Here is a 25,822-nt window from a genome sequence, read left to right on the forward strand (position 1 = left end):
AAAATTGCCAATTACGAGCACCAAAATTTCCCAGATCACTGAAGAAGGATGAAACCTACCTTTTAAAAGTACCAATTTTTAAATTTTCCTTCAAATTAACATGTACTACTTCTACATTCCCAAATCCTTAATTTGGGGAACTTGTTTTGTGCCAATATTCTCTACAGATACAGTGAGGTCTGGTTACAAGTAACTTGAAAGGTTTGGGAACTTTTGTGTTTTGGGTTTTGTGAAAAGTTTTATTAATCTGACATTGATTTTGGGCTTTGTGAAAGGTTTTAGGAATCTGACATTGAGAGAAACCAGCTGAATTTAAGCAGACCCATTAAGTGGACCCACACAGTCTCCTGTGGCTCCATAGAAAAACACAATTTTTTTTGTTGTTATCATTCCATTTGTAGGCTACACTGTTAGGGAGGGAAGCTACAAAAACAGTCAGAGAATAATGTGGTTCAATAAGACCAGGCACTCCTAATACAATGTGAAAAAACTGTGCAAATCAATTTCTCTCTGAGCTTTTCCCTCCTTTATAAAATGAAATGGGAGTAGGGGGAAGGAGATGGACTAGATGATCTTTGAGGCGCTTTTAAAATGTGATAGTCAAATGAAGAAAAGAAATAAAGCAAAATGAAGCCTATTATGGAAGTTCTGTACAGTAGTATTATTTCATTCTATACTTGGGAAAACAATGTACTTGCTCTTTCACTAAAAAGGAGGGCTTGGCAAAGAAATTAAAATGATAAACAATAAACAAACAAACAAACAAATAAATAAATAAGCAAACAAACAAACAAATAAATGAAATAAAAAATGAATGGAAAAGCCTTTTATTTCTTTATTATCTAAAGAGACCAATTAAGTAATTTAAGTAAGCCAGATTAGGTTCAGGAAAGAGAGAACCCAGAATCTTATCATGGACAACCTTTAAAAGTCATTTGTGGCAAACTTTAATGTATTCCTTCTTTCTACCCTATTATTTAGATTAAGTTCCCTATCCTTCTCTAGGTTAAAAATTTTGCTGGGTGCTCCTTTTTTGGAAAAAATAAATGAACTCATCACTCATGATGGGAGTCCAATATTCCTTTCCTAATGTTAGGATATAATAGCTACTAGCTTGTTCATCTGCAACTAACCAAGCTTCTAACTGCAAATACAACCATGTTGTAAGAAAAAAAATCACCATCTTCTTTCTTTTTCTCTGACTCCACCAACTTCTCCCATACATAGCATTAATTAAAGGTTAGTGCAATTTAGAGTTCAATTTTCAGAAACCCATAAGGAAGGAATTTAAATTGTAGTCTATGGTTTCTCTCTGTTCAAGTTGATGTTAAGACAAGTCTGGAACTTGCTACTGTTCTGAGACATACTTCGGAAGAAGTGGGGCACAGTTACACAAACCCTACCACCAGTGCTTTGTGTAAGGTGAAGTGGGGGTACATGGCTCAGGTAATCATCACATTCTACCCCTAACTCCATCACACAGTTCCTACTGGATCCTCAACCAGATTAAAAAAACACACTTTCTTGACATCCTATTTGCATCTTAAGTCTTAGAAACTGCTCCCTGCCCCTTCTGAGGATAGCTAAGGAGTTACCTCCCAAGACTGGTTCTTTTATTTTTTTCTTTTTCTTTTAAATTTTTTCTTTTGAATATTTTCCCATAGTTACACGTTTCATGTTCTTTCCCTCTCCCCCAAACTCCCCCAGCCCCCTTTAGCCAATGCATAATTCCACTGGGTTTTACATGTATCATTGATTAAGACCTAATTCCATATTACGGATAGTTGGACTAGAGTTATTGTTTAGTGGCTACATTCCCCAATAATATCCCCATCAGCCCATGTGTTTAAGTGGTTGTTTTTCTTCTGTGTTTCTCCTCCCAAGACTGTGGTTCTTTTAACAACTGAAGAACATCACATATTCTGATGAGTGGAAGAAAAGAAGCATGACCAGTTTTGCTAAATATCAACAAGTCCAGGGCTATTAATCTAAGGCACACTCTTAAGTCTTCCTTGAAACTACTAAAATGAAGAGCCAAAATACTTCTTGGGAAAGGGAGGTAACATCGAGAAGGCAAAATCAAAATTTAAATCTCCAAAGCTTCTTTACTCATTTCCACTAAGTAGGATTTCCAAACTCTGAATTAGGCAGGTTGAATCCAGTCAAGAAATAAATACTTTTTTTCTTTAAACAGTTCACATTTATTATTGATAACAATAAAAAAATCTTTTAAAGACTATCAGTATCTTATTACCAAGAGTGAGGTAATATGTTTATAATCATTTACAGAATTTGATATGTGAATAATGAATTCAGAAAGAAGGATAGGCTTAAGACACTAATAATATAGGGGAGAAGCCAAAAGAATTATTGGTGCCAAAAGATGAGAGCAATAATAGTATCACACTTTGAGTGAAAAAAAAGAAGCAAAATAGCAAAATTATATATATAGACATATTGCAAACTAAATCTGGTTATGTTTGTCACATCAATCCTCTTAAAGGGAGAATGAGATCTTACTTTCCTCATGAATAAACTCTGTAAGCATTTGTGTAGTAATGAGCTCTTAAAGATATTAAATTCTCAAAGAAAATAGACATGTCACTTTGAGCCAACTTAAAATGGCTACAATTCAAAAAGCTCTACAAACATTTCTGGGCAGATGCAGATAGTTGAGTGAAGCACTTTCATTGCAGCTGTCAGCAAAATCGCCATCTGAGACAAACATAAGGAGAGAGAGAAGAGAAGAGAGGACCACCTTCAGGTCCTTATAACTTAGAAAATAGGAAGCACTATCTGGAAGCAGTACAAATGCCACCGATATGAATAACCCTTATCATGTTTTCTGAAAACAAGATTCTGGTGTTAAGCTCATCCTATGAAAAACAACATAGATAATGTCTAGAAAGGCAGGCAATTGAAATAAAAGTCAAAGAACTCTTTCTGGGAATAAGCTAGGTTTGGAAGAACTTAATTAATTGGTGTCAGGAGGCTGGATTTTTTCAACTATCTGCTCTTAGTTCCTGCCTCCCTCAACTCTTGGCTCAAACACAACACACACACATACACACACTTGACAAAGCTCTCTGGCCACAAGGACAGCCCAATTGATGCCTTAAGAAATAGCTTTGTTTTTAAAACAATTCATACATAATGCCTTTTAGGTTTTGGCACAATTTCTAAAAACAACACAAAAAGCATGCTTTCAAATTTCATTAATGAGGCTTCTCCAGTTTCTCTTTAGGACACATTTTTAAGTTACCTGCTTTTCCTAAAACAGGATTAAAGACAAGGCAGGTTTTTTTGTCCCTGGGAATTTAAGAAAAAATTTAAAAGGCAAGTTAATTGCATGTTTTGATTTCTTCTACACAGGATCCTGATATAACATAAACTAAGCTTCTGTTATAAAGAAAAGGAAGATTCAGTTCTTGTGTACAAAGCAGGGCTTCTACAAAAGCCACTCTGCTGAATAGAAAATGCTGATGGTAGTAACACAAAATTAGGCTGTTAGTTGGGAAAGTCACAAAATACTACAAGAAAGAATGGTTGCTGGTGACATGCTATTTTCCAAATGAAATCTCCTTTAGTTAATAAATATTTAGGTTCCAACAACCATGGTTTAGTACATTAAGTTTCAAGAATGCATTGTGGTATCAGGGATACAGGAGAGAAGCTACAAAAAGTTCAGGAGATAGTTTGGGCACTTACTCACTTAGATGTACCTCAGGTATGAAGGACAGTTCTCAAGAGGGTTAAAGCTCAAACTGAAAATAAATGTAAATCTGATCCCTAACTTGGAGAACTAGGAAAGTATCAAACAGATATGTAGAGAAGGATAGGGAAAGTGTAGTTTTACAAATACAAGAGGTTTTTTTTGAGTTAGGGCGGCCCCCTTTAAATTCCCTTTCACTGACTAACACTTCAAGTCCGCTATAGCAGGGATATAAGTTTCCAATGGAGTTGTTTGTGTATCATTCCAGATCTAATAAGGGGCTTCATGGAGGGAAAAGTGTCCAGTGAGTTGCCATTTTACATGCACACTATTTCAAAAGAATAGTAGGAAGAACACGAGAAGACAAAGATGGGATTTATGGGAGACAAGTTGGAAGGTTTCTGGTCTATTATAGGAAGAAGGAACTGTTTAATTTATGAAGGATCTCATAGGAATTCATTCACTAATGCACCATGGTAGTTTGTTGGAAAAATTTTTTTTTTTGCATCAACACTTTAAATGGTCTACTTCTTAATCAGTGTATACAAACTATTCTTTTCAAGAAGAGCCCTTGTGCTTTAGTTTGATTTTGTGCACACTGTATATAAAATTTATGGCTACTGAGTTTAAAGTTAGGCTTAGTATTAAAACTACCTATTCGAATTAGCATCAGGCTCAAAATCACTATGCTTAAAATCTGAACTGCTATTTTTCTATATAAGAGGAATTTGCACAAATGTCACTGCAGAGTTTGCTGTAGTGCAGTTGGCTGTCACTGAGGAGATCCTGCCATCTCATTTCATCTGTGCATTTTTCATTCGTGCTGCTGCACTACCTGGAAATCAGGGAACTGGAATGAGACTGGTTGGAAGAGGTTGTGGCAGCACTTAGCTGGGAGAAACCACTGTGACTTGATTCCAGGCTGGTCATAGAACCTCTGAAATTAAACATATGGAAAGGAAGAAATTTTAAAGAGCTTCTTTTTGTGGTTCAGCAACAAAGAACTGTACAGTAAACCCAAATTCTCCCCTTTCTCATAATCATTTCTTTCAAAAATCAATTTAAAAACATCTCTAACAAGGCTTTCATTGAGCAATCTCACATAACATTGAAACACTTTTTCTAAAGTAATTTTTAAATTGTTTATTACCTTCTCAACTATTAAACTTATAAATTCCATGAAGTCATGGTTCCTATTTTTTGTTTAAATTCTATCTCTAGCCTTCCCTCTACCCAACTGTCATTGCACACATGTTCTCACAAGTATAACACATACACGGCTTACTATAGATGTCTGTGTAGATACTAAGAAAACTTTGCATAGCAAATAAATACATAGCTAGCATTTACAGAGCCCTTAAGAAAGTTTAGGATCATGCAGAATTAACTAAAATTTGAGGAATCCCTAAATATAAACTTTTTCAGTGCAATAAAACACACAACAACATTTGTGGACCCAAGAAGAGTATATACCTGAAATCCTCAGAACCAATCACTTCTGTGTAATACATCACTTTACATTTATGAGAAGAAACTTGCAGTGATGCTAGTACATCATCCACTCGTGGTAAGCTGGTTGTGGCACAAGCTGGCATGCTGTGAAATTTCCACTGTAGGATATAGAATCCTGGCCATCTGGTCACATGTGAGCCCTAGAAGCCAATGAACATGTGAATGGTTTTTATAGAAAATCTTAACTTTGTTTTCTTTCTTTCTTTGTCTTTGAGACTCATTCCATTAACCTTTTGCTTAAGACCTACCATTCTGGTTTCACTCACACATTTAAGAAAGTTTTTCCCTTGACATACTTGCCTAGTTATGTTGCCCAATGGGAGCACTTCCTCCCTTCCCTGTCTGGGGTAAGATGAGGGGGGGGGTCACAAGTGGATTGAGGTTATAGTTTGGGCACCTGGTCTCTAAAAGGTTCACCATCACAGTTCTATGGCATTGAACAGAAGGGATTCTACCAACTACCTACTGGTAAAGTGGTGACAAAAAAAAAAAAAAAAAGGCTTAGGTTTTGTATCTAGAGAAAGAAAGATATGTTTACCCTTACTAGGAAAAACTTGAAAGTAGCAAAATTATGAACAATTTATGAAAGTACTGGAAGGACTATGATCCCAGTCAGTAAAACTAAAATAAAAAATGAATCAGTAATACGTTTTTAAATGTATTGCTATGCTTAATAATACTTAATAATTGTTCAGTTCTGCTCTGGAATTATTTCCTAAGAAACAAAGGATACTTTGGCCAAAAATATTTAGAAGTCTTGATTCCTAGTTATCAATGTATACATGGGAAAATTTTCTAAATAATTTGAGTTATTTTCTTGTGAATGAGAGCTATGTGGTACTAAAGCTAATGATTGATACATATTGTAAAAAGTATTTCCCTGGAAATGGGTAAATATTATTGATGTGGTTTTCTTTTCTAAAAACCACACTGATTCTTAGGGATCCAAATGCATATGACAAACCTTTATAAAGTCCAGTTCTACTAAACATGAAAACACTGACCATCAGTTTGACCATGGATTATAGTTTAATGCTTTTAAAGTTTAATTTTAAATAATTGATAATTTAGTAATTTATTCCATTAAAGATTAACACTGGAAATTGCCAGTTTCTACTGGCATAGGGAAAGGCAGCTTCTAAAGTTCTAAACAGAAACCTACACAAAATACTTGAGATTTGTTTTCTTCACATGCCTTCTCTGAGAAAGGCAACACAGATAAGTTTTACCTGAACACTTTCTCCTTCTTTGCAAATGAGCGGGGACTCCACCATGCTATAATCTCGTCCCAGCTGCCACACTTTGTCTATTAATTGCACATTATTCCCTACTGCAGAAGTAATGCTGTGAGCTCCCACAGAGTCCTTTTTAGGAGGTTGTGGTGATCTCTTGGAGTGATAGATGTTAAAAACAATGTCACCTTTGCACACATCAAAATCCCAAGTTATCACAGAAGAGGCATCCACAATTTGAATAAGAATCTGTGAAGAACAAACATCAAATCAACAGATATTAGGCATGTAATCTGTACAATGTACTAATGCTTAGTATTTGGGAGAACAGAGAACTGTTCCTGCCATTAAGAAGCTTATAAAAAGAAGTCTTTTGATCTTTTGGTTGTAATTTAAATATTAATGTTTCCTATATCAACTTAAACACTTTCTAAGATTACTATTACTGAATTTCTCTTCTTACATAAAGTGTATTTTTTTTTAGAGGGAAGGATTTAGTGTAATTTAAGGCAAAGGAGATCAAATAGGAAGAAAACCCCTCCCATCCAAAAACTCCTCAATACAGCACAAAATATAAACCCATAATAATATATTTAATATCACTCCAGGCATTTTTACCAGTTGAAGAAAATTATTTTTGAGAGCCCTAAATCTGGCCATGTATGAATATTTAAATTATTTGGAGAATATAAGTTTTTACTGAGGCAAGGAAGAAGGTATTTTTGAAAACTAAGAGGTTTCCAAAAGACAAAGCCTACAGAGGAAAATAGGGAGCCCAAATCAACTTTACAAATTTTATAATTCTGGGTAGGGCTGCTGTCAGTTTAAGGATAAGATAATATTACTAGTTCGAAAGGCTGCATATTTCCATTTCCCCAAATTCAGCTATTTACATTCTGTTATCCTATCCTCCAATTATAACTTTTCCCTAGACGGAAGAAAGAGAAGAAATATTGGGGAAAAAGGCAAAAGAAAAATATAGCCCCAACCCCCTTCCTTTTTTTTTTTTTAAATGAAGAATTTCACTTTTTTTTCCAGACCACAATGATGCATTTCCTCAAGGGCTTTCTATGTAGATAAAAAATTTAAGACATTTAAATCACATGAGTGTTAAAAGATTTTACTTTTATGGGACTAGAAAGAAGGGAAAGATCACTTCAGGATGGGATGATTAGAGAAAAGCTCTTGGAAGAAACTGGATTTAAGAAAAGCTTTGCAATGTAAATACAAACAAGCAGAAATGAAGAAAACATTCCAACCAGGGGAACAGCATAAGTAAAAGAATATTCTAGGAATAATGAATAGTTCAGTAGGTGTGGTTTCAATGATAGTTCAACAATTCCTTCCAACAACATATATCTATTTTCTATCTACTATTCGATTCCATAACAGCACAATCATGATACTGACATGCTATAAAAAGTATAATATAAACTGTATCAGGGGAAAAGCTAACCTAGGGAACAAGAGTTTGTTTTATATAGCACATGTTTATGCATACATACAATGTGGAAGATATCGCCAAATTCAATAAGGCTAGCTAGGCCTCAAACTCGAGAAAGTGGCAGAGGATAGGCATCTTCAGCTTCTAGTTTCATGAATCTTATGAACCACACTAGGGAAAGGGCAAATTTTCTATTTTAACAGCAAGGAAAGGTGTGTTTTTCTTCTTCACCCATACTTTATTCCCTTGAATAGACTCCTTTGCTGGATTAATAATATCTCAGTGAGAAAATGGAGTTAATTATTGTCTAAAATAGCTTTACAGTCAATATTGCAGACTAAATCTATCCTTTATTTCAAGGAATTAACTGTACTTTGGTAAAAGCATTCATTTCTTAAGTGCTATCAAAAAGCTGTTCAGCTGAGTCTTCCATCCTAACTACCCTCCTTAGGTCAATATACTAATGATTTTTTTTTTCTTTCTTCCTCCTAAAGCCCAAACAGCAGTTAAGTAAGACTTATTTTGAGGTGGTCAATACCTCATGTGGTGCTCCTTTGAAAACACTTGCAGATTGGTAGATGGTTTCAGTCCAGAGTTTTAGGTCTTCATTTTCTAGTTCCTCTGCAGTCCTGTACAGAGATTTGGGAACTAGCCCACCCTCTGGTACTTCACACTAGAAATATAAATAAACCAAGTAAAGCTGGATAAACACATATTAATCTTCCAAAAACCAATCATACTGGCAAATATTACTCATGATGGTTAGAAAAAGGAAAATATTAGCTTTGAAGCAAAATATTTTTTGAAATCAAGCAAAATATTCTATAAATTTAATAATGAAATTTAATAAGTAAGAACAAGTTAAAACCAAACAAGTAATTTGCCAAACTCAACTTAATTACTTCAGTACTTTTATTCAACTGTAAAAGTAGTATAATAACTATGGAAAGAAGACACTTTTATTCTCAATGGATTATAGGCACAATAAAAATGATATTATAACTCTTTGGGTTGTACTAAATTGGAAAAAAAAAAAGACAAAACCAGAACTTCAAGCCTAACCATTAAGTCAAAAGGCTACACTGTAACAATTAAGAAAAGAAAAAGATATTTGTTTCTTTGATTTTGCTTAATAAAGGAAGCTGAAGTCAGAAACGTCATATTTCATACATTTCTCCAGTGATTTATTTATTCATTCATTTATTTATTTTAAAACCCTTACCTTCCACTTTAGAATCAATACTATGTATTGTTTCCAAGACAGAAGAGTGGTAAGGGCTAGGCAATAGGAGTTAAGTGACTTGCCCAGGGTCACATAGCTAGGAAGTGTCTTCGGCCAGATTTGAAGCTAGGATCTTCCATCTGGCCTGGTTCTCAATACACTGAGCTACCCAGCTGCCCCCTCTCCAGTGATTTATTTATTGATTGATTAATTAAGAAAATTTTTCCGTGGTTACATGATTCATGTTCTTTCCTTCCCCTCCTCCCACAGCCAATGCACAATTCCATATCCAGTGATTTATTGATTTCAAAGTTCATAAGATTCAGGGACTCCCTGCTTTAACAAAAATTACTGCAACTTCTATTTTGAGCAATTATGGAAATAAACACTACGGCTTAAGCATGTGGTAATTCATACTAGAGGCCGTAGTGTGGCCTTAACTGACTGACAAAATTATATGAATTACAAGAGCACAAGTGTGAGGGGGCAATTTAGCATGTTTAAAGTATAACTAATGACAACTAGCATTTATATAGCACTTTATGCAGAACTCTTTACAAATATTATTGCAATGTATCCTTAGAATAACCTTGCAAGGAAGGTGCTATTTTTATCTCTACCTTATAGATGAGGAAACTGAGGCACAGTAGTTAAGTGACTTATATAAGCTCATATAAGTTATTAAATGTCTAAGGCCAGAATTAAACTCAGGTCTTAACAGCTCTAGTTACTCTATTGTATCAACTAGCTATTTATATTCACTAGTCAGGTTAAAATCAGTTATCTTCTCTGAAATATTAGAATAAGTAATAATTTAATAATTATAAAACAATGGGATTTGCATCATAAAAGTTTCTTATAGCTCAACATTCTAAGACTCTATCCTAATATTACATATTACAGTCAAAAAAGCAGAATGTTTTCCTTGAATTACAAAGACTAGTCATATATGGCCTAAATGAATTCTCTACTTCCAAAACAAACACACAAAATAAGGACTATAGTAGCATGATCAAACTAGAAGAGAATGTGGCTTTCAGGCCACATGTATTTGAGATCAAATAGGATATGAGCAGGAACTAAGGATTACGGGAAAAAAAGGCTCAAAAGAACATAAAATTAAGTGGTTATGGAGAGGAAAGAGCATAAATGTGAAACTCTGGCAGGTAAAAGGGAAACTGAATTGTGAAATAAGAATTTTTATAATAAAGCAAAATAAAACAAAATTTAAAAATTCCTTAAAATAAAAGAGTAAATGTGACCTCATTAACAAGTGTTATTAATCTCTACATAGATTTTTATTTGTAAAAATCTGAGGGTTTTGGAATAATTGTTCATCTTCATTTTGTAAGATAAAAAAGTATTACTGCTACCTAAAAACAAGTCACTTACCAATAATATCCATTTCAAAGACCCCTTCCTTTTAACCAAACTCCCCACAAATCCAAAAGTTAACCCAAATCAACACATGTACACACAATATATTCATTATGCCATACCTATACATGGCCTACCATCTTTTTATTGCTTGCTCAATTTTCAATGGAGCAGCTAGGTGGTAGAATGCTGGACCTGGAGTGAGGAAGGCATTTTCAAATCTGGCTTCAGACAGACATTTACTAGCTGTGTGAATTTGGGAAAGTCACTTAACCCTGATTGCCTCAATTTCTTCATCTATAAAAAGAGCTGGAGAAGGAAATGGCAAACTATTCCATTATCTTAGCCAAGGAAAACCCCAAAGGGGTCACAAAGAGAGTCAGACACAAATGAACAACAATTTTTAATGAGAGAACAGCAAAATCCAGCATATGAATCAGTCAATAAATAAGCATTTATGAAGTACCTAATCTATGAGCCAGTCATTTTATTAGGTACTGGGGATCCAAAGACAAAAAAGTGATTGTGTTCTCAAGGAACTTAAATGAAAAAGTAGATTTATATATAAAATCTATTTGGCATTTCATTATTTGATTTTCCAAAGACTTTTATAAGGCAAAGGGATTTTCATTAGGATTCTTTTAAATATGAAACTTCTGATATGTTTAAAATATAATTTGACATCCAATCTGGCTTTAAGTACGAGTTTTGTATGCATAAAACTACACTGGTATAAAATTCTATTTTACTTTCATATTTGCTAATATAGAAATTTAGCATTTGGCAAACTGGCAATACATAGTAAAAATAAAACTAAATAAGAGAGTAACAAAACCCGGTAAATTACAATGACTGCTTATGCAAAAAATTAACAGCTGCCTTATTTTTTTGGGAAAAATATTCTAAATGCCTAAATATTTACCATGCATTCTCCACTTAGGAAATCTGGGATAATCTCCTTATCGATATAATCCAGCAAGCCCCCTTGACCCTGGTAATCATTGCCTGCATAAATAAGGAACTTCTTTCTTGTATTGTCATCAATGAATGGGCTAACCTATAAACAACAGAAAAGAGAACATTCTAGTAGGTTTGAAGACTTTAAAAATTACATTTAGAGGTTAAGAATAGTTTTGCATATTTTTTCTATAAAGTACTTTAGCATGGTATCAAGTTACAGAGAACTCCCTTCCACCACAATTTCTCTAATCTAGTGCTAAAACTCTTGTCATCACCAAATAATTTATTATTTTTGTTAATAAAGGATTTCTATGCCTTTTAAAAAAACTTTCAAAATTCTTTGCTTCTTTTGCTAAATTTCACTACCACATCGGTATAATCTTATAATATATGTATGTTTTTCAAATGATAAAACAATCAACTTAGTGTTCAAACTCACCAGTGTCCACAGGACAGGGAATACCCTTGGAGCTCGGAGTATAAGAAGGCGACCCAATGTTTCAGGGTAATTGGCTTCAACAACTTCAATGATCCTGAGCAGTGCTTTTACTCCAGGTCTCCATAAATGCCTCATATTCAGTCCTTCCAAATCTACCAGACAAGTCCATGAACTATCAATTATAAGAAGAAAAATTTTAATCTGCCAATGTCATAGTAGTTCATTTCTAAAATCTCTTCCAATTGTAAATCTATTCTAGATTCTAACATCTACTTTGTAATTTAGGAGGCATAGTATTTTTTTTTTCCTGCAAAGCTCTTAATATTCATTTCTTCTTGAATACTTGGAGTATTCAGGGAAGACTAGTATCTCTGGGATGAGGGTAGGCCAAGACCTTTTTAGGGTTACTTTCCTCCTTTGGAATCCATCTGGCACATAGGTCTCATCTATGGCTCCAAGAAGCAGTAGCGTACACAACTGCAACATCCTGGTAAACTGCCTCAGCAGGTGGGCTAACCAGAATGAGGATAACTAACAGATCTCAAACCCAAATTAGGCGGAATGACTAATCCCAACATGTGATATCATCCCCCAAAGGAGGAGTGGATAAGAATAATTTGTTCCAAAAACTTTCAAAGTGGTTGAAGTAGGAGTTTTGGAACCCTTAAAAGCTTGTTTAGACATCAAAGAAGCCAAGTCATCCACTTCATCCCAAACCATTTTTTTTTTTAATCAATGGATTTTGGAAGAGATAATGAGGCTGACAACTTTGTACAACTCTGCTTCATTTAAATCCAATTTGTGCATGAATCAAAAGACATCACCTATGATGTCACATTGGTCTTCAGGGGTATGAAGAATAACAACCAACCAATTAGACTCTTAAGATCTATAATTTTAGTAAGAAAACTTATACTTGGCATCATACTCAATCTTATCAGAGCTTCCCTTAAGAGTAAGGGGTTCTGTCCAGCTTCTAACACATACCAACTTTATAATATATGTTAATTCAATCAAACTTAGTACCTTAAACACTAAATATGCAAATTACAGGAAAGCTCCCTATACCAAAAAATTTTTAATGTCCATACACATATTTTCTCAAGCAAATAATTAAATTGTAATGCAATTTTGTTTTGTTTTTATTAAATTGAGTGTTTGGGAACTCAAAAAAAAAAAATAAAACCTCTTCTTTTCTAAAATTGTATCAATCTCCTGTCAATAGGCCACTGCTGAGGATTGGTCGTCAAGATTTATCTATAACCTTTATATGATCCCTTGTGAACATAACATGCATCTTCAAGACAACTGTCTTAAGAGTAGAATATGACCATAAATTTTATGCTTGAAGAATTAAATGGTCATGATTCAAACCTACAATTGCAATACCTTATATAATATGAATTAGCTAAATGAACTCAATCAGACTAGTATGATCAGTAATCCCTTATAGACAAACACATAAGTGAGCATACACATTTATAGAATCCCAGAACACAGTAGTTTCCAACTTTTTTGCAGCTAAAGTGACATCCTCTTCTTTTTGTTTTATTTTTAAATTGTCTTGCCTCATACTTTTCATTAATAACCCATGCAAACAATTGTCTGAACTTTTATTTTACTCAAATAAAATTAAGAATTTATTACAAGTTTTAAAACACAAAAATCTTTAAAATACAAAAAAAAACCCATAATCTATATATTTACTAAGAAATCCTTCACAAGCTTAATATCCTTAACTGATAAAAATAACAACAATCAGCAAAATTGGGACATTAATGCATTGCTAGTGGAGTTGTGAACTGATCCAACCATTCTGGATGGCAATTTGGAACTATGCCCAAAGAGCTCTAAAAGACTACCTGCCCTTCAATCCAGCCATACCTTTGTTGGGTTTGGACCCCAAAGAGATCATAGATAAAAAGACTTGTACAAAAATATTTATAGCTGCGCTTTTTGTGATGGCAAAAAACTGGAAAACGAAAGGATGCCCTTCAATTGGGGAATGGCTGAACAAATTGTGGTATATGCTGGTGATGGAATGCTATTATGCTCAAAGGAATAATAAACTGGAGGAATTCCATGTGAACTGGAAAGACTTCCAGGAATTGATGCAGAGTGAAAGGAGCCTCAGAGCCAGAAGAACATTGTACACAGAGACTGATACACTGTGGTAAAATCAAATGTAATGGACTTCTGTACCAGCAGTAATGCAGTGTTCCAGGACAATCTGGAGGGACTTATGGAAAAGAATGTTACCCACATTGAGAGGAAGAACTGCAGGAGTGGAAACACAGAAGAAAAACAACTGCTTGAACACATGGGTTGATGCGGACATGATTGGAGATGTAGACTCGAAACAACCACACCAATGTAACTATCAATAATATGTAAATAAGTCTTGATTGATGACACATGTTAAAAACATTGGAAATGTGAGTTGGATATGGGGAGTGTTTGAAAGGGGGGGTGAAGGGGAAAGTAAGAACATGAATCATGTAACCATGGAAAACTTTTCTAAACAAAAATGAAATATTTAAATAAAAAATAACAACCATGATACTATTATTGTTAATATGATAGGTATAAGCCACTTTTTAGATTCTTTTGTTCTCATTATAATTGATTTACATTAGTTAAGATTCAGTATGAAATTATTTTAATTAGTGTTAATGCCCTTTGACCTTTACCTATTTTCTTTATTAATCACTTAGTTCTAAATAGTTCTCCAAATTGATAGGCTGTATTTCTCTCCCAGTTTTTTTCTTAATTAATCCTGAACCTTATTAGTCAACAAATTGGTGCTGGGTTTCATCTTATAAATCCTTACTACACCCACTAGCTCTCTAATATCACGCCTCAGGAACCAATCACAATTCCTCAATTAGCCTGGCAACACCCAGGGGGGCTGTGCCTATAGAATCAATTCCCTGGTTGCTGATTGACCCAAATTCAAAACAAATGGAAGGAAGTCTAAATCTTTGACTGATTAAATTCCCTTCTCACAGTAATCACTGGTATTCTTTAAACATCAGGAAAAAAAAAAAGATAACTAGTATGTTGGGAATGGCAAAATAATAAGACATGAACAAGAGTTGTATAGATTGGGCAGGAATGAACAGGTTGTAATTTGCATTGGAATTACAGAGATAAAGTCAGATATGCAAAATAGTTAAGTATCTCTTAGTAAATTTTGGAGGTTTGGAGATTAATCAGTAAAGAGTTTTAAGATTCCAGGGGGAAATTCCTGGAATTTTGGTAATTTCAGGAACTCACCTCTTTTTGAAATATCTTAGTATAGAATTTATTTTAAGGAAAAATAAGAATTAATCTGTAAAAGTTTTAAGGATAAACGGCACTTAGCTCAATTTCCCCAGAAGACTGATAGAATTATTGTTTTAGTGTAATGAAAGAAGGCAAGCTTTGTTTGGAAGCAATCCCAGAGTGAAGAGGGAAAAAAAGGTATGTGGTTTGCATTTTAAATTTACCTGACAGAGGGCAGCTGGGTAGCTCAGTAGACTGAGAGCTAGGACTAGAGATGGGAGGTCCTAGGTTCAAGCCTGGCCTCAGACACTTCCCAGCTGTGTGACTCTGGGCAAATCACTTGACCCCCATTGCCTACCCTTATCACTCTTCTGCTTTGGAGCCAATACACAGTATTGACTACAAGACGGAAGGTAAGAGCTCCCCCAAAATAATTAAATAAATAAATGAATTTACCTGACACAAGTCTTCTTTGACCATGAAAAGAGAAAAACTTGTTTAAATTAGGATGCAACTTAAAAATGAGTAAAATATAATTAAGAAATGAATAGTGTGGTTTAGTCAAAAAAGGGAGGGGCCTCCTTTGATACCCTATGCCAGCTCAGAGATTCCCCTCTGATTCCCACTCAGTTCAGAGACTCCAGTGATTCCCTCAGCTCATAGATTCTCCCCCTCTGACCTCATTAACCTCTCTCATCTCAGTTCAGGTTCCCAAGTGTTGGACAAGAAGAAGAAATGCTGGAAAAATGTATGGAATCTTGAGTTATGTTCCAGTATCAGAAAATTTCTTAGCTATGTGATCTTAAGCAATTTATCTTATCTGTTTGCTGCAGTTTCTTGATCTATAAAGAGGAAAATAATAATGGTACCCATCTCCCAGGCATGTTATTAGGATCAAATGATAGAATAATTGTGAAGTACTTAACACAGTGACTGGCATATGGTAAGCACTATAAAAATGTTGACTACTGTTACTATTATTATTTCTTTAATTGGATATAATTGTATTTCTAAATTTTTCTTATGTTGTGAAATTTTAGATATCACTGCAATCAGAAATGCCATTTAAAAACTTTTTTTTAAATCTGGAAATTATTAAGATTATGAATTGAGCTTTTAAAAGAATTATGACAAAATATACTTGAAATCTGTTGAATATTTAATTATATATATGTATATATACATACATACAAATACATATATTTAAATTCTTACCTTTTGTCTTAGATATTGATTCTAAGACAGAAGAGCAATAAGGGCTAGGCAACAGGGGTGTTAAGTGACTTGCAATTAGGAAGCGTATGAGCCAGATTAGAACCTCAGTTCTGACTCTAGGCCTAGTATTCTACACACTTAGCTGCCCCTATACTTTGTTTTAAAACAGATAATAAGTTTACTATGAGTGAGTTTTCATTTGAAAAAATTTGGCTATCATTTGTAAAAATTATGAAAATAAACGGCAATAATTTAAAGATGTAACCTCAATACATTACTATAAGTCAACTATCAGGTATTCACTGTATGTTTAAAACCCAACAATGTGGTTAGTTTAATTTTTTTTTTATTTTTTTTAAACCCTTAACTTCTGTGTATTGGCTCATAGGTGGAAGAGTGGTAAAGTTGGGCAATGGAAGTGAAGTGACTTGCCCAGGATCACACAGCTGGGAAGTGTCTGAGGCCTGATTTGAACCTAGGACCTCCCTGTCTCTAAGCCTGACTCTCAATCCACTGAGCTACCCAGCTGCCCCCAATGTGGTTAGTTTTAATTTATAAGTAAAGAAAAAATTAAATGTAGTTATAAGAAAAAGATGAGGAAATTGGTAATAATGCTATTTGAGGTAAAAAAAACTAGGACATTACAGGGATAGTATCCGAATTATGAAACCAATAATAGAAAATGGCATGTGCTGCAGTCTGAGAATAGGGGAATGTCTGTCCCTGGGAAAATTTGGATTGGCTTGTTTTATCTTAGTAACTCCTCTGTAAGTTAGTCAGGACAGCCAAAAGTTGAGGGAACAACCATGGCATGGTCCGAGTTAGGATACTCTTGACTAAGTTTCTCTATTGTTCCTTTTTGAACAGGAAACTTCCTCACATGGTTAATCCTGGGTTTTCCTTTTGACACCCTGATACATAATACAGATATTGCATGCCTGAAATTAAACAGATATAAGATATAAGAGATAAGGGGATTTTCCCATTATAAGTCAGGTCAGTCTGTACCAGGAAGGAGTCTTGACACTTATAACTATGTCCCTCCTTTTCTTTTCATAGCAAATTTCTATAATGAGAACAGATGAGCAGTAGTTATTTTTCTATTTAAAATGTTACTCATATTAACATGTAACAAGTTTGTTATTTTTTAAACCAATAAATAAATTTTAGTATTTTGATTCCTAATATGAAAAATATCAATACATATAAAAAAAACTCTTAAGAGTCTTTACTATGTTTAAAAAAAATAAAAGTATCCTGAGACCATAACATTTGAGAATCAATAATTTGGAGTAGAGTTTTTCACAATTATCCATCAACTATGCAAGATTGAGAACACTGTTATTATATGAATTTGCTTTATCTATATATTTGCATTTAAATATTAAAACATCCTTCAAAATACTTTGGCAAAAGAAAGCCAACATGTTTTACATTAACACAAATACTCTGATATACTACCACATAATTTTGCAAACAGCCTCCATTTTAATGGACAATTTAAAAATAAAGATGAAATTTTTTTATAAAGTTGTAACAGCTTGAAAAAATATAAAGCATCATATTCATATTCTTTCATACAAGTGTCTGTGAAACATGAAACATTTTTAAATTCCATGAAGTTTCCAAACATATCATTTTCATAAACAAAGTCTATCATCAATTAAATGGAAATTTCTCTTGATGTGCATTGTCCTCAACAGATTTACAAAGTAAAAAAAAAATTTAAGTAGAATATACCATTGTTTTCTTATTGACCTTTTAATAATAGAATTGTACAATATTTTGAAAGATTTCGTTCTATACTCATTTATCTCCAAGCAAGTCTGAGTAAAACCATTTCTTAAAAAAATCACATTTTTTTAAGAAATATATAGGATATATAGGAAAGGAAAACATGCAGGGAAAGAAATTCTGCAATATCTGCTACTATCCCTTTTCTAGCACTAGAGTCATAGGATATTCCTTATATAAGTTGGAGTTCTAGGGGTAAGGAAATGGTTTCTGATGATGAAGAGAATTAAGTTTTTACAACACTTTCACATATACTGAGTGACTTATCTTAATGACTGCTCTGTAAACTAATCAGGACAGCCAATGTAACAAATCTTCCATGTTTCAACATCATATAATATATGTATTTTGAGCATCTATTTACTATTTTATCTATCTGAAATGCAAAAGATTTTAGCTTCTTCAATGAATGAATACAAAGTTCTTCAGATATATAGGCAACTTTCCTTTCTAAAGGATGTCTAGGAGGTGGTCAAGTGCCAGATAGATCAAATTACTGACAATATCTCTATCACCTCTTTCCCTCAAGACAGTCCAGGACTCTGAGCTTCAGGGCAAAGAAAGTATTTCTACACTACTTATCCTATGATTTTGGCCTGGCCCCAAAGGTTCTGTACATGGAAGCAACTACTATATGTGTTGCTTGGAATTCAGGGAGGTCCCATTTAAAATTATTTTAACTTCCTGTGGACATGTGGGGGACTTTGAAACTACATTTTCCGTGATCCAATGGGTTTCCGGTTTCTGACGTGATAATGTCAGACAACAGGAACCAACTTGTATAGCGCAGCTTAAATTCGGAGGTCGGGCTTGAGACGACCTCTTTGGCTACGTAGACAAGATGGGGACTGGCGGCAATTTGAATTTTTACAGGCGCGTGGTCTAATTTATTTTACCATTATGGCTTTAATTAAATTATTATTTTCCCTCATAATATCAGCCTTTATCATTTTTAAAAATAACATGTAGAGATGTGATGTAACAAATGCTTCTGCAGTTGACACGGTCCCAAGTGTTCTGGGCAGTCAGAGTTGCTAAAGACCTGAAACAGAACATTTGTACACCAAAATCTTTGGCATTGTCAAAAAGCGGAACTTCAGAAATGGAAAAAACAAATATATATTTTTTTATTTTTTAAATATTTATTTTGAATATTTTCCCATAGTTACATGTTTCATGTTCTTTCCCTCTCCCCCAAGGAACACAAATATAATTAATGAAAGGTATATTAAAGAAAAGGCACTACCACCTACTTTGTCACTGTACTCCCTAAGAACCACTAGCCCTTTCCATCTGATTTGCAGCTGAATCCTTCTATATGTTATGTTGCTTCCCCATTTCAGACTGTAAACAATGTGAGAGAAGGAATATCTTACTTTCCTATGTGCATTCCCAGTGTTTAGCTCAATATTATCCACACAGCAAAATCTTAATAATGGCTTTTTCATTTATTGATTCCTTTCTACCAAATTACCTGCAAGTAGAAGCATTCAAAGCATACAAAAGTTATGTGAGACACCAAGCATTATTTAAACCATATCAACAATTAAAGTACTGTTTTCTCCAATCAAAGTTTTTTATACTACTAGCAATTCTATAAACAGCCTTAAATAGTACAGGCTATCCTTTTGATGCCAAATGTTTGTTTTTGCTTATGCTCATTAAAAGCAACTACTTTCAATGAAAAATTCTTCTTGTGTTGCCAACATATTTGGATGTAACATATTCAAGATGTTATTTAAATTAAGTTTAATGTTATTTTTAGCTACATCTTTTATTAGCAAACTCAGAGGTCTTTCCTCTTCATCAACAAAAATAATTCTGAATTTAAACTATAACTAGAGTAAGTAGATCATTATTTTGGGCTTTTTACTTTCTGGTTCTGTATTTCTGCTACTTAATTTACCACCTATGTATTTATCCATCACGAAGGGATATTCTTTCACCTTAAAAAATTAGACAATCAAAAATTTAAGATAACTAACATAATTGCTGAAATTTTCAAGTAATTATTTATAACCATTCACTTTTAAGCTATTCCAATATTTTAAAAAAGTCTTTGGAAAAGGGACTCAGGATGAAAAATGCTATCCATTGCCATAGGAAGAGGAATTGATGGAATCTGAATACAGATGAAAGCATTCTATTTTTCACTATATCAGATTACTTGCCATCTCAGGGAGGAAGAACGGGAGGGAAGGAGGGAAAGAATTTGGATCTCAAAATGTCTGAAAACAAATGTTAGAAATTGTTTTTTTATGTAATTTGGAACAAAAATTATAATTTTAAAAAAGACTTTGGAGAAACAGTTTGCTAAATTGTACTAACCAAAACTAATACCAGTGAAAAATATTAAAGATATATGGTACTTTTAATTTCCACACAAAGATTGCTTAAGTGAGTTTATATACCTCACATTCAAAGTGTGTATCAAGTAGTATCATGAATATACATTACTCAACAGTAATGTACATCTGACTAAAGTTAAAATTCAATACACACTGATTTAAATTTGACTTTGTATATACCACTGAACTGTGTTAATTTTAAGTTGGAAGAAATGTCAGGCTTGCTTCATTTTAGGAAACTTTAACAAAAATGGATATATTTATGCATGAATTATAATAAAATATATGCAATAATTTCCACCTCTACTTTGTACTCCCTTTAAAATAGAGATTTACATTCTTCTACTCCCACTCTATGATAATGCCCACAAATCTGGAAAACTTATTTTCATCTACTTTTTATCTTTAAGAATCAAAAGTATTCTAGAGTCTTCAGGCGCTACTTTCAACTATTTAGCAGCTAATCTTATCAGGTTTTGAATACAATTGTAAAATCCCACCTTTACCTGATAGGTCGGCCAAACACTTTTGTATTTTCTTCACATCTTCTTAATCCTTCTTCATTTATTGAGAGAACCTATACATGAATTTAGAACCACAAAAACATTTCCTTAATTAGGCATGAGTTGAAAAGGCAGTAGAAATTAAACTTCTTGCAATTTGGAATTATGCCCAAAGGACTTTAAAAGAATGCATGCCCTTTGATCCAGCAATACCACTACTAGGTATGTACCCCAAAGAGATAATAAAAAAGGGTTGTACAAAAATATTCAGAGCTGCACTCTTTGTAGTGGCAAAAAATTGGAAAAATGAGAGGATGTCTCTCAATGGGGAATGGCTGAACAGATTATGGTATATGATGGTGATGGAATGCTATAAGGAATGATGAACTGGAGGATTTCTATATGAAATGGAAGAACCTCCATGAACTGAGGCAGAGTGAAATGAGCAGAACCAAGAGAACATTGTATGCAGAAAGTGAAACATTGTGGAACAATCGAATATAATGGACTATGCTACTAGTAGCAATGCAATGATCAAGGACAATCCCAAATGACTTAAGAGAAAGAATGCTATCCACATCAAGAGAAAGAACTTGCTTATATAGCTGCACGATTTGGGGTTTTGGTTTTAAAAGATTGCTCTATTACAAAAAGGAATAATATGGAAATAGGTATCAAGTTATAACATTTGTATAACCAGTGGAATTGTTTGTTGGCTCTGGGAAGGGGGATGAAAGAGGGGAGGGAAAGAAAATGTATTATGTAAACATGGAAAAATATAAAAAATTAATAAAAAATAAAGAAATCTCTGAAAATGACACTATTTGCTATAAAAGTAAATATTTATTTTACACTTAAAGACATAGATTTGATATTTTCATGAGTTATAGAATATGTTTAGAGCTAAAAGAATCCTTTAGAGGTCTTCTAATCCAACATCTCCTTTAATAGACAAGGAAACTGAGTCCAAAAGAGAAATTCACCCAAGATCACAAATGCAGAATGTGGCAAAGGTAGGATTTCAGCACAGGTCCTTTGCCTTCAAATTTAGTACTTTTTGCCATTCATAAGCACAGAGCATAAGAATGTCAAAAACAGCACCTTTGGGTATAAAAAACAGGATATTTTGTTTCCTTGGAAATTTAGACACATGCTATATTTTACAAATTATTAGCCATTTAAAATGAAATAGTATTTATACTAATTAACAAATATCCAAGGGAGGGAGCTTGCAACTCATTATTTATCTTCAGAATGAGCAAGTTTATAGTATCCTAGGCAATGTATGTGTTAGACTCCTAAATGTGAGGGCAATATGACACCAAGAGATGTCTTAGCCTAGACATATAGCAAATGCCGAAAATTTCAGTACTTTACTTTTTTTCAAGCATATAATTTAGATGTTACTATCATCCCTGATAATTCATATTTAGAATAGTGACACTGCTTCCTCTTGGTGAAAGAGCTGACCCTTTCCTTCCCTTTGACCAGAATGCTATCCATATCACAACCCCTAACTATGCATATAGCAATGTTCTGTCCTGGACCCATTTCTCTTCAGTATACATTATCTCAGCTCCTGTAGGTTTAATTAATCTCTATTCAGACAACTCCCATATCTATTTATCTAGATTTAATATCTCTCCTTAGCTCCAGCACCACATTGCTAACTACTTTTTGAACTTAATGCTTTTGTGTGGACCTCAATTCAACACATATAAAAGAGAACTCATTGTCCCCCCTCCAATAAAACCAAGTTCCAATCAGCCAAGCCTGACAGAATTTTCAACTCCTTATTTTTATATCTAATTAGGGGCCAAATTTTGTCATTTCTACCTCCAAAAATCTCTCCCACATGTCCCCTTCTCTCTATCCATACAGCCATCACCTTGGTTCAGGTTGTCAGTACCTATTCCCTGAATTAATGCAATAGCCTATTTACTTAACACCCTAACTCTATTTACTTAACATCCTAATTTACCCTCATTCCAATCTTTTTTTTCCACATAGCTGCCAGTGTAATATTCCTAAATCATGGGGTCTGATCATTATCATTCCATTATTACCTCTAGGATAAAATATATAGCTTGACATTTAAAGCCATTTATAACCTAGGTCCTCAACTTATCTTTCTATACTTCTTAAACATTACTCCTCTTTATATATTCCCTATCATCTAAACTGGCAGTCTTTCTATTTTTCATATATAGCTTTTCATCTTCCATTTCTACACTTTTGCACTGGACAACTTCCATCCCAGGAATGTACTTCCTTCTCCTCACTTCTATCTATTAGAACCCAAGTATTTAAGGACCACCTTCTGAAGTCTTTCTTGCTCTACCAGCTGCTAGTCTTCTTCTTCCCTTTGCCCAAATTACCTTGTATCTATTTTGTATATATTTTTTACCTACCTATATATGTATATTCTGTCACCCCTGACAGAATGTCAGCTCTATGAAGGTAGGGATTCTTTTACTTTTGCTTTTGTAGCCTAGTAAGTATCCGGCATTGTGACTAGCACACAGCAGACATTTAATAAGTGTTTGTTGATTGATTTACCAATACTTCCTAAAAAGGTCAGTCCATAAGCACATTTGAAATGTGAAAATAGGCTCTTTTAGTAAAAGGATAATATTCATGATATTCTTATAACATTAACATGGTAATAAAATGTTAAATTTAAAAATTAAAATTTTTCTTCACATACACCCACAACCACACTTACATATCTCAGCAAAGCCTCTTCTCCAAGTGCTCTAACTAAACCTTTGGTATCCATCTGTCCCAGCCTAAGCACATAGAGTGGACGCCCATCTGAATAAAGAAAAGTTTGGAAAATGAGTAATAGAATGTTGTCTTTCATATCCTAACAAACTAAGAGCAGCAATTATTATAAGAGTATATGCTGTAACAAGACATTTTCAAATTGACCACATAATAATTTTATGAAGTACTAACTAGAAGATTTGAATACTATTTAAATTTAACATGAATTCTAAAACATTAAAGATGTTTTATTTTTAACACTAAAAAAGACCATTAATGAAAGTTCTCAGAGAGACCTAAATTAGGGTTTAAAAACTACTAAGTAACAAATAATCTATGAGCTGTTGAATAAGGCTATTATTATAACTTAAAGGCTAGATCTTTTTTATGTTATGGAAATTTTCTGCAATAGGTTTCACATCAGAAAGATGGCAAATTATATATAGGAAATTACCATAGCATGCATTCATTGTCCCAAAGCATTTTAATACTACTTTAATGATTGACAAGAGCCTTAGACTAAGGAATGCTTTGCCTTTTAGTTCTGACTTACTTGGACTGGTCTAGGATTCCATTTACTAATCTGTTAAAATGAGAAAAAGACTAAACTATCTCTAATGAAAGTCAGTTTTATGATTTTTGTGCCAGGGGCAAAGCCCTTACTTTAAGAAGTAATACTGCTAACTTTTGTGTGACTTCTTCTTTTTGAGAATTTATCTTGTAGACTGTGAGGTCTTAAAGGATTATGATATTGGGTTATAACTTACCTAACTGAAGCATTACATTTTAGCATTAACTCTGACTTGTAATTTTTCTTTTAGGATAGGGCAATGATAGGCAAACTTCTTAAAGAGGGGGCCAAAAGAAAGGAAATGCTTATCTGTCAGTCTGTTTTTAAGGCAACTCTTTTGAAGTTTCATTGTACTATATCTTACTCATTGTATTTGTCAGATTAGGAATAATGTCGCTCGGCTGGATAGAACATTTTAGGTGGCCGCATCTGGCCCACAGGCCATAGTTTGCCCATCACTGGGAAAGGGGATGAGTAAGAATGGTGAAAAGCCAAGTAAGGGGGGAAAAATGCTGAGTCTTTTCCCATATTTTTCCTTTTCCTTCCACTTCGTTTACTGTTCTATTGATTTCACTGGAGATATTATTGAGTTAATAAAAGAAAGAAACATATACTAGAATTGAAGGTCTCCAGGATACTGTAAGGATTTTCCAAGGAAGAATTATGTAAAGAACTGAACAAGAATTACATAGGCTGAAAAGCTAATAGATGGGTTGAAATCTGTAATGATACAGTTTTTATTAAACTGGACAAAATAACCCCCATTTAACTGAGAAGGAAATTGATATTAGAAATAAAATGATTTGTCTGAAAACAAGCTAAATCAGCAATTGAACTAGATTAGTGTGGATATGGGTTTATAGCCTAACTATTAATTTCATTACTTTAAATTATACTCTTGAGAGTAACATAGGTTAAGTATGTCTAAGTTTTGAGGAATCAGGAGAGATGTTTTGCAAAGTAGATCAAATTCTTGAATATTCCATACACATCAAAAGGTCACTTGTTCTCCAGAAGGCCAATCCTTCACTGGATTCATGAAGGGATATAACAATGGGCAAATTTAAATTTAAACTTTGTAGTAATAATATCATATAACTTATACCTTTGTCATGGTGATGCCAGCCTCCTGCATAGTAATCTTGAAGTACTTGGGGAGGGTTCCATGTATCAAGAATGTAGTCCACTTGGTGCTGCTTTCGCCAGGTTAATGATTGACACATGATTTCTCTAGCTTTGTCAATATTGAAGTCACGAGCACGGAGGAAACGTAATATGTGCTCGTCTTTAGGGATCTAAAGAAAAAAAGAAGAGTCTAGTGAATATTAAAAATATATAAACAAAGAGAATCAGATTTTAAAGCCACTCCTCCCTCTCTTACATCCAATTCCCAGACCTAATTTAGAATTATCATTAAGAAAATTAAATTCCTTTATATAACTTAAGAAAATACAAATTATTAT

General features: G+C 33.7%; 1 protein-coding gene across 1 annotated transcript in view; it reads right to left on the reverse strand.

Annotated features, from left to right (window-relative positions):
* Positions 1–1,818: 1,818 nt before the first annotated feature.
* SEC14L1 (SEC14 like lipid binding 1) overlaps positions 1,819–25,822 on the reverse strand; it is a 78,761-nt gene continuing 54,757 nt past the window's right edge. The window contains exons 8-16 of the mRNA XM_044676109.1: positions 25,465–25,654; positions 23,748–23,836; positions 21,026–21,096; positions 11,899–12,070; positions 11,422–11,556; positions 8,439–8,573; positions 6,454–6,705; positions 5,186–5,364; positions 1,819–4,649 (exon numbers count right to left, since the gene is read on the reverse strand). Of these exons, the coding sequence (XP_044532044.1) occupies positions 4,544–4,649; positions 5,186–5,364; positions 6,454–6,705; positions 8,439–8,573; positions 11,422–11,556; positions 11,899–12,070; positions 21,026–21,096; positions 23,748–23,836; positions 25,465–25,654 (1,329 nt within the window). The 3' untranslated portion in view covers positions 1,819–4,543. The remainder of the gene's footprint in view (positions 4,650–5,185; positions 5,365–6,453; positions 6,706–8,438; positions 8,574–11,421; positions 11,557–11,898; positions 12,071–21,025; positions 21,097–23,747; positions 23,837–25,464; positions 25,655–25,822) is intronic.

This window comes from Gracilinanus agilis, chromosome 4 (assembly GCF_016433145.1).
Source record: "Gracilinanus agilis isolate LMUSP501 chromosome 4, AgileGrace, whole genome shotgun sequence".
Classification (NCBI taxonomy): Eukaryota; Metazoa; Chordata; class Mammalia; order Didelphimorphia; family Didelphidae; genus Gracilinanus; species Gracilinanus agilis.